Source organism: Oncorhynchus clarkii, chromosome 2 (assembly GCF_045791955.1).
Source record: "Oncorhynchus clarkii lewisi isolate Uvic-CL-2024 chromosome 2, UVic_Ocla_1.0, whole genome shotgun sequence".
Taxonomy (NCBI): domain Eukaryota; kingdom Metazoa; phylum Chordata; class Actinopteri; order Salmoniformes; family Salmonidae; genus Oncorhynchus; species Oncorhynchus clarkii.
This window is the reverse complement of record NC_092148.1, coordinates 15,787,475-15,805,336: the sequence shown is the minus strand read 5'-3', so window position 1 is coordinate 15,805,336 and position 17,862 is coordinate 15,787,475. Positions and strand designations below refer to the sequence as shown.

Here is a 17,862-nt window from a genome sequence, read left to right as displayed (position 1 = left end):
CAAAAGGCACACATAGCCTACATATCAATACATATACACAAACTATCTCGGTCCAATAGGGGAGAGGCGTTGTGCTGTGATGTGTTGCTTTATCTGCTTTTTGAAACCAGGTTTGCTGTTCACTTGAACAATATGAGATGGAACGGAGTTCCATGCAAAAATGGCTCTGTATAATACTGTACGCTTTCTTGAATTTTTCTGGATTTGGGGACTGTGAACTTATTGAAGTTATTCATGAGCTCAACTTGAACTGTAATTTTCTCGACAGGGTGCAAAATCAGACAATATTAAAATATGGACTACAACACTTGACAGTGTATAATCGTGTACTGTCTGTTGACAAAAATGAATAGAAAATATGTATTCATGAGTCTGTGGCAGTTTTTAGACACCTCCAACTTTATCCAATTGGGATGGCATTTACCGTTCTCTCTAGGTCGTTTCCCTTTTCAAACGTTACAACAGAGAAGAATATGGTGCTAACAGTTAAATGCCAATTTGTCATTGAATGCCTTTGTATTTTCTGCATGGTACCACGGTCTCACAAAGGGAAGACAGCAGTTGAGAGCTGCTTTAAGCATTAAACATCACTGGGCCTTGACCTGCAGTGCAATGACTTCACACACATCCTGTAGCACAGTGCTCTTCATCTTTGTGACATCTAATCACTATCAGTTTCCACTACTCTCTCTCTTTCTATACTCTATTTTTCTCTTCTCTCTCTACTATCTCTCTTTCTTACCACCCTCTACACGACACACTCTCCTTGTGGGTATCCCCTGTTTCCTCTTCCCCCATACTTTCTTAGTAATCGATTACCTCTAAGCCCAAACCTATCTCAGCCTCACTCCACCTTCACACACAAAGACAACAAACCTGTTCATCTGGCTGCAAACCCGGAAGAACATCAAAGAAAGAGAACGAGAGCATGAGAAAGTGACACAAAACAAAGAGAGAGAGAGAGAGAGGGGACCAGCCAGAGTCAGACTGAGACATAAAAAATGTTTCCGTTGTGCTGCAAAGAGAGCCTGGGGTCTATATCTGAGACACCATTTGTATGTTGTAGATGAAATCAGAGAGCGTTACGCCACTTGGGGGGAGAGATAGTGCCTGGCATGAGAGCGTAAAATGTTGCCCAAGAAGGGGTGGAGAGAACAGGGCAGGAGAGGTGTTGAGATTGTTTAGGAAGGGTGAGTGGTTATTTGTCTGTCTTGTTCTGCCCTCCCTTGCTCTCTCTCTTTCAGGGTTTTCTCTTTACACTTACTCTTTACAAAATGAACTGGAAAGAGACTGTTCCTAAAAAAAATCTTGGCTACTTCTGGAAAAAACTGACCAAAGAAATTGAGGATTTATGAATTGAGGACTTGATGAATGTAGGCTTGAAAACAAACATTTTTGAGATATTGTTTGTAAACAGTTTTGAGAGATTATTTGTAAACAGTTTTGAGAGATTATTTGTAAACAGTTTTGAGAGATTATTTGTAAACAGTTTTGAGAGATTATTTGTTTGCGCTTTTCTGGACAAGACGTTTCCCCTCCACTCTTTCTAAACCACAGCAGCTGTCTCCATTCCTGTTGGACTATGGTATATTCTGGCGCTCTGCCCCTATCTGGGTTACCTGATTTCATTGGATTATTCTTTGGATTACTGAGGAACACTGGTGAAGATATATTGTATAAAATGTGCTCTTTTCAACCAAAGCTGTCAACCATAAAGATACAATGACAACATTTACTAAGCTGTCCATGCCATACATGCCAGACATCTAGACCACTCCCTCATTCAACTGTCACAGATAGGGCTGCCAGACACAAACCGCCAGGCTGCACTGAACTGATCCCACTCCGACTAACACACCACAACCAGGAATCCCTCCTCAGGACAATGGCCACAGGAGGGAACGGGCTAGGATCTGACCGGAGCCTGAAATCCACCTCCCAGCCGCCCAGTGCCTCTGACCAGCGGCAGGTGGACAAGGCCCTGAAGAGGCTGGAGAAGCTGCACCAGCTGTGTACCAACCCCAGGCTGGGCCTGAGGAACAGCCCCCCGTACCTCCCCAATGTGGTCTCAGAGACAACCACGCTGCTCACCCAGGTGTGGGAGCCGTACAGGGGGCCTGCAGCTGGGGGGCAGGCCCCCCGGGGGGACGAGGGGGAGTACCTGAGGATCCATGCAAGACACCTGCTGGATAAGACTAACCGGGCCGTGCTGCTGTTTAAAGAGGGGCGCGATAAGATGTTCGAGGAGATGTCCAGCTACAGGTGAGAAAGAACAACAAGGGTCGGGACATAACTTTATATATTTGGTTCTGAACGATATCTTTGTAAAAACTAAAACGGCTCAAAAAGTTACCTGCATGTGTCTCCAGTTAGGGTTTGGAGCTTAATCCAATTACCATACGCTTTGTCAGTGTTGGGGAAGCTACTCTAAAAATATAGTTTACCAAGCTACCGATTACTTTACACTGAAAGAAGTTGAGCAACACTAAAGCTACCCTTAAGAAAATATAGTTTACTACAGTGTATAAAACATTAGGAACACTTTCCAAATATTAACTTGCAACCCCTTTGCCCTCAGAACAGCCTCAATTCGTTGGGTAATGGACTCTACAAGGGGTCCAAAGCGTTTCAAAGGGATGCTGGCCCAAGTTTACAGTGATACTCTGTCTGTAGTGTATAGTCTAGCAGACAGGCTGCATACGTTCGTGCCATGTGAGGAGCCAGGGGGAGATTTCAGTCCAGGCTGAGAGACATGATGCTCGCCACAATGATGTGACTACCAGATAGGCCTGTGCTAGATAACAAAATGACTCTATTGCCAAGCCTGAGAACCATTTTCGTTTTAATGTTTATTAGATTTGTCAGTGATAATCGCAAGTAAATGACTATATACAGTGAGGGAAAAAAGTATTTGATCCCCTGCTGATTTTGTACGTTTGCCCACTGACATAGAAATGACCAGTCTACAATTTTAATGGTAGGTTTATTTGAACAGTGAGAGACAGAATAACAAACAAAAAATCCTGAAAAATGCATGTCAAAAATGTTTATAAATTGATTTGCAATTTAATGCCCTGACTGAGGGAAGGAGGTTCTCACCCAAGATTTGACGGTACATGGCCCCGTCCATCGTCCCTTTGATGCGGTGAAGTTGTCCTGTCCCCTTAGCAGAAAAACACCCCCAAACCATAATGTTTCCACCTCCATTTTGACGGTGGGGATGGTGTTCTTGGGGTCATAGGCAGCATTCCTCCTCCTCCAAACAGTTGAGTTGATGCCTAAGAGCTCCATTTTGGTCTCATCTGACCACAACACTTTCACCCAGTTGTCCTCTGAATCATTCAGATGTTCAGCAAACTTCAGACGAGAATCTATATGTGCTTTCTTGAGCAGGGGGACCTTGCGGGCGCTGCAGGATTTCTGTCCTTCACGGCGTAGTGTGTTACCAATTGTTTTCTTGGTGACTATGGTCCCAGCTGCCTTGAGATCATTGACAAGATCCTCCCGTGTAGTTCTGGGCTGATTCCTCACCGTTCTCATGATCATTGCAACTCCACGAGGTGAGATCTTGCATGGAGTGTTTCTTCCATTTTCGAATAATCGCACCAACTGTTGTCACCTTCTCACCAAGCTGCTTGGCGATGGTCTTGTAGCCCAATCCAGCCTTGTGTTGGTCTGCAATCTTGTCCCTGACATCCTTGGAGAGCTCTTTGGTCTTGGCCATGGTGGAGAATTTGGAATCTGATTGATTCATTGCTTCTGTGGACAGGTGTCTTTTATACAGGTAACAAACTCAGATTAGGAGCACTCCCTTTAAGAGCGTGCCCCTAATCTCAGCTCGTTACCTGTATAAAAGACACCTGGGAGCCAGAAATCTTTCTGATTGAGAGGGGGTAAAATACATATTTCCACCATTAAAATGCAAATCATCATTTATAACATTTTTGACATGCATTTTTCTGTATTTTTGTTGTTGTTATTCTGTCTCTCACTGTTCAAATAAACCTACCATTAAAATTATAGACGGATCATTTCTTTGTCAGTGGGCAAACGTACAAAATCAGCAGGGGACCAAATACTTTTTTCCCTCACTGTAGGATAGTCTGTAACCCCAAACAAAAATCTTAAACACACTCCACAATACTTTTATATAAAGCCTGCCAAGCTCTTTTGGCAATGCCAGATGACCATACTGTGTCAGGACAAAACAAGACTTTTAGCCCGTACAGAGAATTTTGTTTAGCAATTCTAAACTATGAAATATTTCCCAATATAGACACAGTGTACAAAACATTAGGAACACCTTCCTAACACCTTCCTAATATTGAAGGAAGGTGTTCCTCAGAACAGCCTCAATTCTTTGGGGCATGGACTCTACAGGGTGTCGAAAGCTTTCCACAGGATGCTGGCCCATATTGACTCCAATGCTTCCCACAGTTGTGACAAGTTGGCTGGATGTCTTTTGGGTGGTGGACCATTTTTGATACACATAGGAAACTGTTGAGCATGAAAAACTCAGCAGCGTTGCAGTTCATGACACACTCAAAGCGGTGGGCCTGTCACCTACTACCATACACCGTTCAAAAACACTAAAATCTTTTGTCTTGCCCATTCACCCTTTGAATGGCACACATACACAATCCATGTCTCAATTGTCTCAAGGCTTAAAAATCCTCCTTTAACCTGTCTCATCCCCTTCCTCTACACTGACTGAAGTGGATTTAACAGGTGACATCAATAAGGGATCATAGCTTTCACCTGGATTCACCTGTTCAGAGCTAAATGTTTTGTACACTCAGTGTACAATTATAATATTTAATTCTGAAATGTCATAGACTACAAATTGCAAGACAAGATCACTTTGGGGTCATATGTTAACAGAATTTGTTATTAAGGCTATTAAACACAAAACTATGTTTCAAGTGGGAATTAGGCAGGTCTGATTGCAAAAAAGAAGGAAATCATGTATATATATATATTATTATTTTCCAAATAAAAAGTGTCTAGTCCAAATAGTTAGCTACATCACAACATTACAAAAAAGTAATTCATTACTAAAAACACTACCAATATTTGAATTGAGTTCAACTACCACCAAGCTACTGCTAAATGTAGTTGAATTACTAGTTGAACCACATGGAGTTCACTACTCCCCAACACTGCACATTGTTGACATGGTTTTTGCTCTCCTCATTCACTTTTAATCTAGCATGAATAAACATGAATACTTTTCATAACCACAGAAGCGAAACAATTACTACTCAAAACACATTATGCATGTGTAGGCTACAAGACTATTGTACTATACCAGAAATTGAACCCTGAGGATACCATTGATTTAGAGTACATTTTAGGATGTTGACTTTTTCACCTGAAAACAATTCCGTTCTGGGTTGACCTTTACTAAGACAAATAAATCAGCTGTGGGGTCAAGGGCAGGGCACGTGTCCGAGATATCTGACTCCACCAGCACCATGACACAGACTTTCCGCCAATATTTTCAATGCCCAATATTCAAATCAATTTTGAATTCTTAAGTAACTACGGCCAACTAGGAAAATTAAAATGCATGGTATTAGATTTGCAAATTCATAAGGACTTGGTTGGCATTGGACTTGATATGTACACTGAATTTTGGAGCACAGCCAGAGACAGAGCAGAACCACAATAGACACAAATAGACCTGAGCACCCATTATTATCCAGTTATAGTACCAGCGAGACGAAAATGAACATTCCCAGTTCCCTCAAGTCGGCTGTCTTAAAACATAAACACAGAATCAATATGGCATTTAGGGTCGTGCTACTGCAGATACATTTAGTTATTTGGTAGTTGTGCAGTTTTTAAGGTGGTTATTTTGGTAATATATGTGTCTGAGTGTATCTAAATGTTTGGAACCAAACCTCTGTTCCGTTGAGACTACTAATGTCTCAGAGAGACAATGGAGTGGACCTGAGGCTTTATCATGCTAATGGTAACTGGGTGAAACTGGGTGATCGCAACAACTCTCTGGAATACACGGGCCATGGAGAAAGGCAGTGTGGTTCTCTGAGACGTTTCAGGGTGGTGTTTTAAAAACAATCATGAACAACATTACGTAAATATTGTATCTTCTTCACACATTTTTTGTGTTTTAAATATTGTTTCTTACATTTGTTAATTACTCAAAGTACAAAATTAAACAAACATTTCTCAATTATATATCTACCGCTAAACACACAGCATTTTTACAATAATACAAAAAAGTCTTTATTATCTGTGAAGTCAAGAAAAAGCTATGAGCTATGTGTAATTTTTCCAAAATGCTGAATCTCACTAATGGTAAGAAGAGCAGGGCTTGGCTACAGATGCATGTTCAGTGCAATGCAGTACAGCAGGACTGGCAAGTCTTAACATAAGTGTTATTCCCTTCGCTCCTTGTCGTCCGTATTTTGCTCTCTGAATCTACAGAATGTGTGTATCATGAAATAACATGAATTTGCATTATGCCTTGTCATAACAAAAATGTAAATTAACAACTGAGAGAGGCAGATTATTGTTTGTTTATATTAATAACACCCACATACAATTAAACAAACATTGACACCTACTCGCCCACACTCTCCTTCAAACCCCTCTCTGTTCGTAGAAAGCAACACAGAAACAAAAATAGACGTTTCTCTGTTCTTATATGTTTTTACACAATGCCCACGCCTGGGTAAAATGCCGTAGTTTGCTTTAAAGCTAAATTCAATGGCAGGGTCCCTGCAGGTACAATTCCAATTAACCACGGTTGTTGCAGCAATAAGTAACAGCTATAAGGTAGATATTGTATATTACATTAGTGATAATAGTCTATTGCAAAAACTGGTAACTATGCCACATGTACTGTTGCCTTGTTGGTCTTCAGTGAGTGGCAGGCACATAGTACTATCACACGTACAGTATCAATGCCATGCAAGCTCTTTTTTTCAAATAAGAAGTTGCTATGCTTTACACACACCATTGAGCTCAACTGTAGACAGGATGTAGTGAATGAGTGTGGTGGAAATTAAGAAATGAACATGGTCAACCAGGTTAGTTAAGGATGGAAACTTCAGTCCTGCTCTCAACTGCCCGTACAGCCAGAGAGATGAGAGAATGGTTGAGACGGTGAGTGGAACACACAGTAAGAGGTTTGTGGCCGGATCTTTCCTGTCCCTGGCAGGCTGATAATAGACACTCAAGAGAGGAGCCACACAGTAACCTTTGAGTGTCTTGTTGGTTGGTCAAGTTGCTAACGGAAAATGATGTTTCTGCGGCACAAAACGAACAAGGACAGGAAGAGCTAGACTGTGACATCCTGTTTGTACAAGCATGAGTGTACCTGTGTGTGTGTGTGACATAGCGAGAGAGAGAGAGAGAGAGAGAGAGAGAGAGAGAGAGAGAGAGAGAGAGAGAGAGAGAGAGAGAGAGAGAGAGAGAGAGAGAGAGAGAGAGAGAGAGAGAGAGAGAGAGAGAGAGAGAGAGAGAGAGAGAGAGAGAGAGAGAGAGAGAGAGAGCAATACAGAAATACGCTACGGAGAAAGAAGGAACAGCCAAGTCAGAAATCAGCTCAAAGTAATTGAAGAATCCATAGAAACTAACCACTTCTGGGAAAATTGGAAAACTCTGAACAAACAACAACACAAAGAGTTATCTATCCAAAATGAAGATGTATGGATGAACCACTTCTCCAATCTTTTTGGCTCTATAACAAAGAACAAACAGCAAAACATATACACTACCGTTCAAAAGTTTGGGGTCACTTAGAAATGTCCTTGTTTTAGACCTGGGCCCTGACAGTAAATCTCAGTAAGACAAAAGTAATGGTGTTCCAAAAAAGGTCCAGTTGTCAGGACCACAAATACAAATTCCATCTAGACACCGTTGCCCTACAGCACACAAAAAAACAATACATACCTTAGCCTAAACATCAGCTCCACAGGTAACTTCAACAAAGCTGTGAACGATCTGAGCGACAAGGCAAGAAGTGCCTTCTATGCCACCAAAAGGAACATAACATTTGACATACCAATTAGGATCTGGCTAAAAATACTTGTTCAGTGCAACCAACCAAGAATTCACAAAATGGGACAATCACCAAATTGAGAATGCATTCAGATTCTGCAAAAATGTCATCAGTGTACAAAGTAAAACACCAAATAAGGCATGAAATAGGCCAATACCCGCTAATGATCAAAATCCAGAAAAGAGACGTTAAATTCTACAACCACCTAAAAGGAAGCGATTCCTAAACCTTCCACAACAAAGCCATAAAATACAGAGAAATGGACCTGGAGAAGAGCTCCCTAAGCAAGCTGGTCCTAGGGCTTTGTTCACAAACACAAACAGATCCCACAGAGCCCCAGGACAGCAACACAATTAGACCCAACCAAATCATGAGAAAACAAAAAGATAATTACTTGACAGATTGAAAATAATTTACAAAAAAACTGAGCAAACTAGAATGCTATTTGGCACTAAACAGAGAGTACACAGTGGCAGAATAGCTGGCTACTGTGACTGACCCACAAATCTTTGACTATGTACAGACTCAGTGAACATGGCCTTGCTATTGAGAAAGGCCACCGAAGGCAGGCATGGCTCTCAAGAGAAGACAGGCTATGTGCACACTGCCCACAAAATGAGGTGGAAACTGAGCTGCACTTTCTAACCTCCTGGCAAATGTATGACCATATTAGAGACACATATTCCCTCAGATTACACAGACCCACAAAGAATTCTAAAACAAATCCAATTTTGATAAACTCCCATATCTACTGGGTGAAATACCACAGTGTGCCATCACAGCAGCAAGATTTGTGACCTGTTGCCACAAGAAAAGGGCAACCAGTGAAGAACAAACACCATTGTAAATACAACCCATATTTATGTTTATTTATTTTCCCTTTTGTACTTTAACTATTAGCACATCGTTACAACACTGTATATAGACACAATATGACATTTGAAATGTTTTATTCGTTTGGAACTTTTGTGAGTGTAATGTTTCCTGTTCATTTGTTATGGTTTATTTCACTTTAGTTTATTATCTATTTCACTTGCTTTGGCAATGTTAACATATGTTTCCCATGCCAATAAAGCCCCTTAAATTGAATTGAACTGAGAGAGAGAGAAAGAGAGGGATACATTACTGCTTGTTAGAGGGTACAATACCCATTATGTCTATGAGATCTAAAGTTTATTTTAATTCTAGCTGCCACTGTTGCATTTTAAGCTATGGACCACCCTTATCACCCTAGTTGATACATTGTAAAAATCTCAGAATAGCTTAATGTTATTTTCTGTTATTCACAGGAGAAACTTGACCAAGCTGTCCCTGCTCTTCAGTCACATGCTCTGGGAGCTGAGGGCCATGTTTCCCGAGGGAAGCTTTCAAGGCAACACCTTTAGGCTGACTAAGACAGAGGCTGGAGAGTTCTGGAGGCGAGCATTTGGAAACAAGTGAGTGTTGGGTGGGGTAACAGTGGAACTAGAATGGAATAAGGGACGTGGGCTTGACAGAACATTCCACAAATAGGAACAGTCTATTTGTATATACACTACTGGTCAAAAGTTTTTGTTCACCTACTCATTCAAGGATTCTTCTTTATTTTGACTATTTTCTACATTGTAGAATAATAGTGAAGACATCAAAACTATGAAATAACACATATGGAATCATGTAGGAACCAAAAAAGTGTTAAACAAATCTAAATATATTTTATATTTGAGATACTTCAAATAACCACCCTTTGCCCTGATGACAGTTTTGCACACTCTTGACATTCTCTCAACCAGCTTCACCTGGAATGCTTTTCCAACAGTCTTGAAGAAGTTCCCACATATACTGAGTACTTGTTGGCTGCTTTTCCTTCACTCTGTGGTCCGACTCATCCCAAACCATCTCAATTTGGTTGAGGTTGGGGGATTGTGGAGGTCAGGTCATCTGATGCAGCCCTCCATCTCCTTCTTGGTCAAATAGCCCTTACACAGCCTGGAGGTGTGTTTTGGGTCATTGTCCTGTTGAAAAACAAATGATAGTCCCACTAAGCCCAAACCAGATGGGATGGCGTATCGCTGCAGAATGCTGTGGGAGCCATGCTGGTTAAGTGTGCCTTGAATTCCAAATAAATCACAGACACTGTCACTAGCAAAGCACCCCCACATTACAACACCTCCTCCTCCATGCTTTACAGTGGGAAATACACATGCGGAGATCATCCGTTCACCCACACCGCATCTCACAAAGAGATGGCAGGTTGGAACCAAAAATCTCCAAAGGAGAAGGACACATTTCCACCGGTCTAATGTCCATTTCTCATGTTTCTTGGCCCAAGCAAGTCTCTTCTTATTATTGGTGTCCTTTAGTAGTGATTTCTTTGCAGCAATTCGACCATGAAGGCCTGATTCACACAGTCTCCCCTGAACAGTTGATGTCGAGATGTGTCTGTTACTTGAACTCTGTGAAGCATTTATTTGGGCTGCAATTTCTGAGGCTGGTAACTCTAATGAACTTATCCAGAGGTAACTCTGGGTCTTCCATTCCTGTGGCGGTCCTCAAGAGAGCCAGTTTAATCATTGCGCTTGATGGGTTTTGCGACTGCACTTGAAGAAACTTTAAAAGTTCTTGAAATTTTCCGTATTGACTGACCATGTCTTAAAGTAATGATGGATTGTCTTTTCTCTTTGCTTATTTTAGCTGTTCTTGCCATAATATGGACTTGGTCTTTAACCAAATAGGGCTATCTTCTGTATACCACCCCTACCTTGTCACAACACAACTGATTGGTTCAAACACATTAAGCAGGAAAGAAATTCCACAAATCAACTTTTAAGAAGGCACACCTGTTAATTGAAATGCATTCCAGGTGACTACCTCATGAAGCTGATTGAGAGAATACCAAGAGTGTGCAAAGATGTCATCAAGGCAAACAGTGGCTATTTGAAGAATCAAAAGATTTTTTGTTTACCCCATGATTCCATGTGTTATTTCATTGTTTTATGTCTTCACTGTTATTCTACAATGTAGAAAATAGTAAAAATGAATAAAAACCCTTGAGTGAGTCGGTGTTCTAAAACTTTTGACTGGTGGTGTAGGCAGTTTTTTTCTAGTCTTGTGAAAAGTATTATTTTCCTCCACTTGCGTTTTCACTCCTCTCACTTTTACACTCGTTCTCTCTCTCATTTTCCTTCTTCCTTTATCTCACACCCCTCTCTCCCTCTCCTCCCCTCCTCTCCTCCCCTCCTCTCCCTCTCTTCTCCTCTTCTCGTTCTCTCTCCCTCTCCTCCCCCTCCTCTCCTCTCCTCCCCTCCTCTCGTTCTCTCTCCCTCTCCTCCCCTCCTCTCCTCTCCTCCTCTCCTCTCCTCCCCTCCTCTCGTTCTCTCTCCTAGGTGTATTGTGCAGTGGAGCAGTTTTAAGCAGCATCTCCGTAGGGTCCATGGCTTTGAAGAGGGGATGGAGTCCATGGCTCTAAAGTCCACTGTAGATCTCACCTGTAACGACCACATCTCAGTGTTCGAGTTTGACATCTTCACCAGGCTATTCCAGGTACATGTGATCCATATATGTTAGCCCTGTTCTAAGTAGCCCTACATCCTGGTTAATTCGACACCTCACATAATGTTCAGTGAACATGCATTCTGTCACTTTCCAAGACGTCTCTCCCATTCTTTCTCTCCCACTGTCTAAACAAAGCCAAAACATTCCAAAGTGGAAAGAAATAACACATATTTCAACTGATAGTAAATATGTCCTCCCCTCTCCTGTCAGCCCTGGAGGTCTCTTCTGAGGAACTGGAACCAGTTGGCAGTGACCCACCCCGGCTACATGGCCTTCCTCACCTACGACCAGGTCAAAGCCCGCCTCCAAAACTACCTGCACCAGCCCGGGAGGTGAGGACAGGAGAGATTGTTTGGAGGTGGATGGGTTGGCGTGTGGCGAGAGAGAGTAGATGAAGGGAAGGAACCGCGGGATAGGAAGGACTCAGGAGAAAAGAGAGGAGATGTACCATACCCTACAACAATATCTGCAATGATTACTTTTAATGGGACACACTGTCATTATAATTATAGTGATAGTAAAGAATTATACCTAGATAAGTAGAGGTAACTGCCAAAATAATGGAAACACTTGAAGAAATGAGGGGTACAAAGTATAATGAAAGAAGGTGCTTCCACACAGGTGTGGTTTCTGAGCTAATTAAGCAATTGGCATCCCATTATGCTTAGGGTCATGTACAAAAATGCTGGGCAGGCCATTATTTTGCCCATTATTTTGGCTACTATGGCTATAAGATGACACCCACTGGGCATGAGAGGTCACTGAATGGTTTGATGAGCATGAAAACAATGTAAACCATATGCCATGGCCATCTCAGTCACCAGATCTCAACCCAATTGAACACTTATGGGAGATTCTGGAGCGGCGCCTGAGGCACCGTTTTCAACCACCATCAACAAAACACAAAATTATTGAATTTCTCATGGAAGAATGGTGTCGCATCCTTCCAACAGAGTTCCAGACACTTGTAGAATCTATTCCAAGGATGCATTGAAGCTGTTCTGGCTCGTGGTGGCCCAACGCCCTGATAAGATACGTTATGTTGGTGTTTCCTTTATTTTGGCGGTTACCTGTATTTCATGGTCAAATCTGTATGTACTTCAGTAAAGACGTTTCCCTGTGAACTCTGTATCTCTGTCCAGCTACATCTTCCGTCTGAGCTGCACTCGGATGGGCCAGTGGGCCATTGGTCATGTGACTGGTGATGGCGGCATCGTACAGACGATCCCCCAGAATACACCTCTCTACCAGGCCCTCATCCAGGGCTTCAGGGAGGGCTGGTGAGTAAACACACACACATGGACACACCACAGGAGGTTGGTGGAACCTTAATTGGGGAGGACAGGCTTGTGGTCATGACTGGAGTGTAATCAGTGGAATGGTATGAAATACATCAAACACATGGTTTCCAGGTGTTTGATGCCATTTCATTTGCGCCGTTCCGGCCATTATTATGAGCCGTTCTCCCCTCAGGAGCCTCCACTGACACACACACCAGTGATGCGCGGGTTGACTCATAAAAAAAGGTGGTTATATCTGTGGGGTGGGTTCAGGGTCATTAACTATTGTGTGGATGAAGGGTGGCTGGGTGGCGGGCGGTTCAATAAAGAGAGAACAGTACCTTAAAAAATCCACAAACATTGAGGTTTTAATTGAATTATATTAGGCCTTCTGGCAATGGCTTTAGAGCATAAGCCTAAGCTTTAGGGCCTAACTGTTTGAGTGCTAAATAGTGTACACTCCAATCGCTGAATGCTTATGGTAACTGGCAGAAAAAGCTCACTTCAATACATGAAGGCAAAAATTTGCTAAATAGTGTACACTCCAATCGCTAAATGCTTATGGTAACTGTCAGAAAAAGCTCACTTCAATACATGGAGGCAAAAAGGACAATGCCAGAGTTTAATTCAATTAGAGAAAAGCTGTGAAATGAAGAGTTGAAAATAAAGAGAAGGGAGGGCCAGAAAAGTCATGTTTGGGAAAGATTTGTGAAGTGATAACAGAGGATGATAGCAGTGCCGGTTATGTGATTTATGTGTGATGATTGTGAGACTATACAAATTCCACAGTCAGAAGATGGGGACTTCAAATAGGCCCATGGCAAGTCAAAGGAACTGTAGCCTACTGTTCAAATGTGTTCAATGGAAACCTAAATCTGGACACTAACAGTACGTCTATAGCCTCTCGCATAGCCTTAATAATAACTCCTGCAGAATTAAGCATTTCTTGATACACCAAATGTAGGCAAAATTTTGACTTGGGAACAGGAGTTGTGGTGGTTCATTTCTTTACTATCAAATGAGGAGAGACAAACTTATCACACAAGTCAGAGTTATACTTAAACTAAATCTTTAATAATGAGACCTTTGCAATAGCAATGACTTGTCAACGATTCACCATTTCTAATGATCCGTTGAGAGTGACGAGACAAAAGTACAAAGGTATTTTATAGCCAAGATACACCCCCTTTCAACCTACATGACGAACAACAGATACATCGAATGTGTCACAAGGTTAAGACTCCAAACTGGAACCATCTCTCCCTGGCACGGTATAGAGCAGAAAAGTTAACTCGTGCTCTGGAATGCTTTTTAGGTTTTATCACCCAAAGACATGGTAAATCTCCTCTGTCAGTGTTATCTCATAGAGGCCCATCCTCAGTAGAACACACACACAATAGTTAACAGAACACTCTATTCTGTCGAATAAAACAATCATTATAATGCAATACAAGCATTATTACATAATCTTGCAATTTCCATGACAGAGTGCTGATGGGATATTTAAAATTGTGGGCGGGTGCAGGTGAACAAACAGCTGACCAACACTCACACACAACATTTGCACAGGCCTGTAATTGTTTTGCATAATGTGTGCGTAATTCTGTGTTGTGTTTGTCTGCAGCTATCTTTACCCTGACGGACGTGATGTGAACCCAGACCTCACCAGTCTGTGTGAACCAGCACAGAGAAGCAGGGTCAAAGTCACAGAGGACGAGTATGAGATGTACTGTGAGATGGGTAGTACCTTCCAGCTGTGTAAGATCTGTACAGAGAGAGACAAGGACACACGCATCCAGCCCTGTGGACACCTGCTGTGCCAACCCTGCCTCACAGGATGGCAGGTATGCCTACTCTGTGATTGACGACGTCACCAACAAAATCCTCAAAGTCAAACCACACATCGTTCACTCACACAATGTCTCTGACATCACCCAGCCACATCCTCTTGTATTAATATACATCATCAACATACCAATTTGGGTTAACTGTATGGAATTGGTTTTTGGTCAGACAGTTAATGTCTTCCCATCCACCTGTCAATCAGTCAGTTAGTCAGTTAGTTAGTCAGTCAGTCAGTTAATCTGTCAGTCAGTTTGTCAGTAGGCTAGTCTGTCCGTCTGTGCGTCAGTCAGTGAGCCAGCCCACTACACATCAGTAGGTGAACCGGCGTAGCAGCATGTAGAGCAGTATTATTGGCCATCGTGTGGGTTAGGACTTCCTGTGTGAGCCGAAGCGTTCATCTTCCTCATGATACACTCACACTGAGCGAACTCACCCGTAGAGTTTCCACTCCTCACCGGGTCACACACTGTCACACACTGACACACACTGTCACAGTCACACTTCAGGGGACAAGAAGACACAATAGAATAGATTTGAACAGAATACTCCGGTTTTTACCAAAGTGAACTACGGTAGAATGCTCAATCTTAATTTGATATGCTAAATCAGTTGCTTTACTGTAAGTGTAGCTTCATGCAAATAACACACAGAACGGACATCATTACGGGTATTGTACTTTCAGCATGGGAAATATATCTGCTCAGGAATGCTCTTGACAAATTACTGCAGCATCATCCCAGGGATCTTTTTGACATATAGCAATCATTTTTCTCTCTGCATTGTTGGGAAGGGCCCGGAAGTATTTCACTGTTAGTCTATACCTGTTGTTACGAAGTTTGTGACAAATAAAATGTGAATTGATTTGATACAACAATACAGAAACGTACACAGACACGTGAGTTTCCACACATTAACAGACAGTACAGATGTGTAGATCATGTTTATTCTGTTTAACCTGGTGTCATCATTCCATTTGATGCAGAAGTCGGATGGACACACCTGCCCATACTGTCGCTGTGACATCAGAGGGACAGAGTCCATCCTGGTGGAGCCTTACCTGTCTGTCAGCGAGGAAGAGGAAGATGAAGATGACCTGGAGGATGTACAGCTAGTCATGAAAAACCTGGCCTATATGAAGAGGGTGTGTTTTGTTGTGTGTGGGGGTGGGATGGGGTGGGATTCTCTTTTACTGTCTCTGCCTCGGGGGGTTTTCTCTTGCATTGACTCTCCTTTCAACTTCTCTCTCTCTCTCTCTCTCTCTCTCTCTCTCTCTCTCTCTGATGCAGATGTCGTCTGAAGAGTACCAGTTCCCCAGCTCTCGCCTCGTTCCACCCCTCCCTCCCAAACACAGCACCTTCTCCCACTGCCCTTCCCCACAAGCCCCCTTACGGCTCTCCGATATACTGGCCGAAAACTCCCACTCTAACTCGCGTTCTGTAAGTTCCCTCATACACACACTCTACAGAATTGATAGTAACAGTACCACAATGGAAAGAAGAAGTTTAACCCATATTCACTGATAACTGGGGCTTCGGTAGACAGCTAAAAGTGTGTCCTTATTCCACCACAGGCTCACAGTGACACCCCCTCAGACAGAGCGCTCACACACACCACTGCCAGCACTAACAGGTGAGCTCTAAATGCCTACTGCAGTGGATGGATAACTGCATTTTAGGCTTTTAAGACTTATGGAAGATGTCTGTCAGAAATAAAATAATTGTGTACTGTTGCCTACATCCTAAAGAAGCTCAGGAGATAAAATAGGGCAATGTAAAAAATGTTAGCTCACTGTTTGTTCCTCCCTTGGTCTGATGTTTACTGGCTGTAGCCATACAGTTTTCTGAATACATTTTTTATAAACACTTTTGGTTTGTATGGTTTGCTCAATAACCTGAAACCTCACCACTTTGTGTGTGACCTAATGCTACACAACTAAATCAAATTAATTTGGTTACAGTACTTCCTCATTTAATTTGATTGACAGCTCTTGTGTTCGGTCTCCTCTCCTTAAGATGCTAGTGGGAGGAGCTAGCTAGTAGTGAGGAAGAGAATTCTGGGGGGTTCAGACAACCGCCCACACTCCCAATCTCTCACAGGCCAGCCATGCCTGTCCCCAATGGGACTTTCAAAAAGTGTGTGTTTATTATTAGTGTAAATGTGGCCACAAGTACCATGTTTTAATTGTAAACATTATTTGTATAGCACCTTGTATTCAGTATTAGCTTTCCATAGTGTTAAAACATGACGGTGGTGAATGCTGTTGTTGTGTTCTCTGTGTAACAGTGAGGATTCTGTCTCAGAGCCAAACCTCCCCTCCTGTTCCGTCTCCTCCCAGTCCTGTGGAGAGGGTGAGTATCAGAGAGGAGGGGGGAGGGAGGGAATGGAGGGCTGTTCTATACCATAATCAACTATTTTACAGGGGATTTTCCACTTACTGTAACACACACTTGACCCCTCACTAACCTCTATCTATCGATAGATATCGATCTATTGATCTATTGATCTATTGATCTAACATTTCTCTTGAAGGTGGAGCAGCCTGGGAAGGGGCTTCAGATTCAGTGAAACAGAAGAAGAGGTATAAAGAAAGGAGTGAAAGAACGTCAGAGCTCGGGTACAGCCAGAGAGAGCGGGAGAGAACCATGTCCTCCTGACGCTGGGAGAAAAGATAAGCACAACATCTCTGACTCAAGAATGGATGGATAATAGGAATAAGAAAGGTTGATTTCCACTGTTCCTGATAAACAGCCATTGTTAATCTTATGTACCTTATGAATATGTATCTTATGTATGCCTTAATATGGATGGAGAATGCCCTGTTGATAAACTAATAATGACATCAAAGTGAATGGAGAAGGACAGACTGATGGAGCAACTCACTGATGCCCTCTGCTGCACAGTAAACAGAGTAAGCTGCTGCACAGCAAACAGAGTAAGCGGCAGCACAGCAAACAGAGTAAGCTGCTGCACAGCAAACAGAGTAAGCGGCTGCACAGTTCCAAAAACAAGTTAAATTCTTTCATTGCTTGATGTGTGTATGTAGGGCATTGAAAATATGCTACCTCCTAATTTACCCCATACTTAAAACATATTGTCCAGGATGTATGACTAGTACGGTATATAGCCTGCATACTATAGTTGTATGTTAATATGATCAAACATGAAACCCAAATA

General features: G+C 42.3%; 1 protein-coding gene across 3 annotated transcripts; it reads left to right on the top strand.

Annotated features, from left to right (window-relative positions):
- Nucleotides 1-1,076: 1,076 nt before the first annotated feature.
- On the top strand, nt 1,077-17,793 carry LOC139422701 (E3 ubiquitin-protein ligase CBL-like). Of its 3 annotated transcripts, XR_011635749.1 has the most exons (12): nt 1,087-2,262; nt 9,319-9,465; nt 11,395-11,551; nt 11,774-11,895; nt 12,706-12,843; nt 14,468-14,687; nt 15,671-15,829; nt 15,975-16,124; nt 16,259-16,317; nt 16,701-16,820; nt 16,972-17,036; nt 17,218-17,281. XR_011635749.1 is itself a non-coding variant. In XM_071173945.1 (11 exons), exons 1-11 carry the CDS (start codon nt 1,886-1,888, stop codon nt 17,340-17,342), a joined length of 1,719 nt encoding a protein of 572 aa, XP_071030046.1. In that variant the 5' UTR covers nt 1,077-1,885; the 3' UTR covers nt 17,343-17,793. The 3 variants fall into 3 exon arrangements, 1 of the variants encoding a protein (XP_071030046.1); XM_071173945.1 differs by lacking the exon at nt 16,701-16,820 and having other exon boundaries at nt 1,077-2,262; nt 17,218-17,793; XR_011635750.1 differs by lacking the exon at nt 17,218-17,281 and having other exon boundaries at nt 16,701-16,807; nt 16,972-16,986.
- Nucleotides 17,794-17,862: the final 69 nt, after the last annotated feature.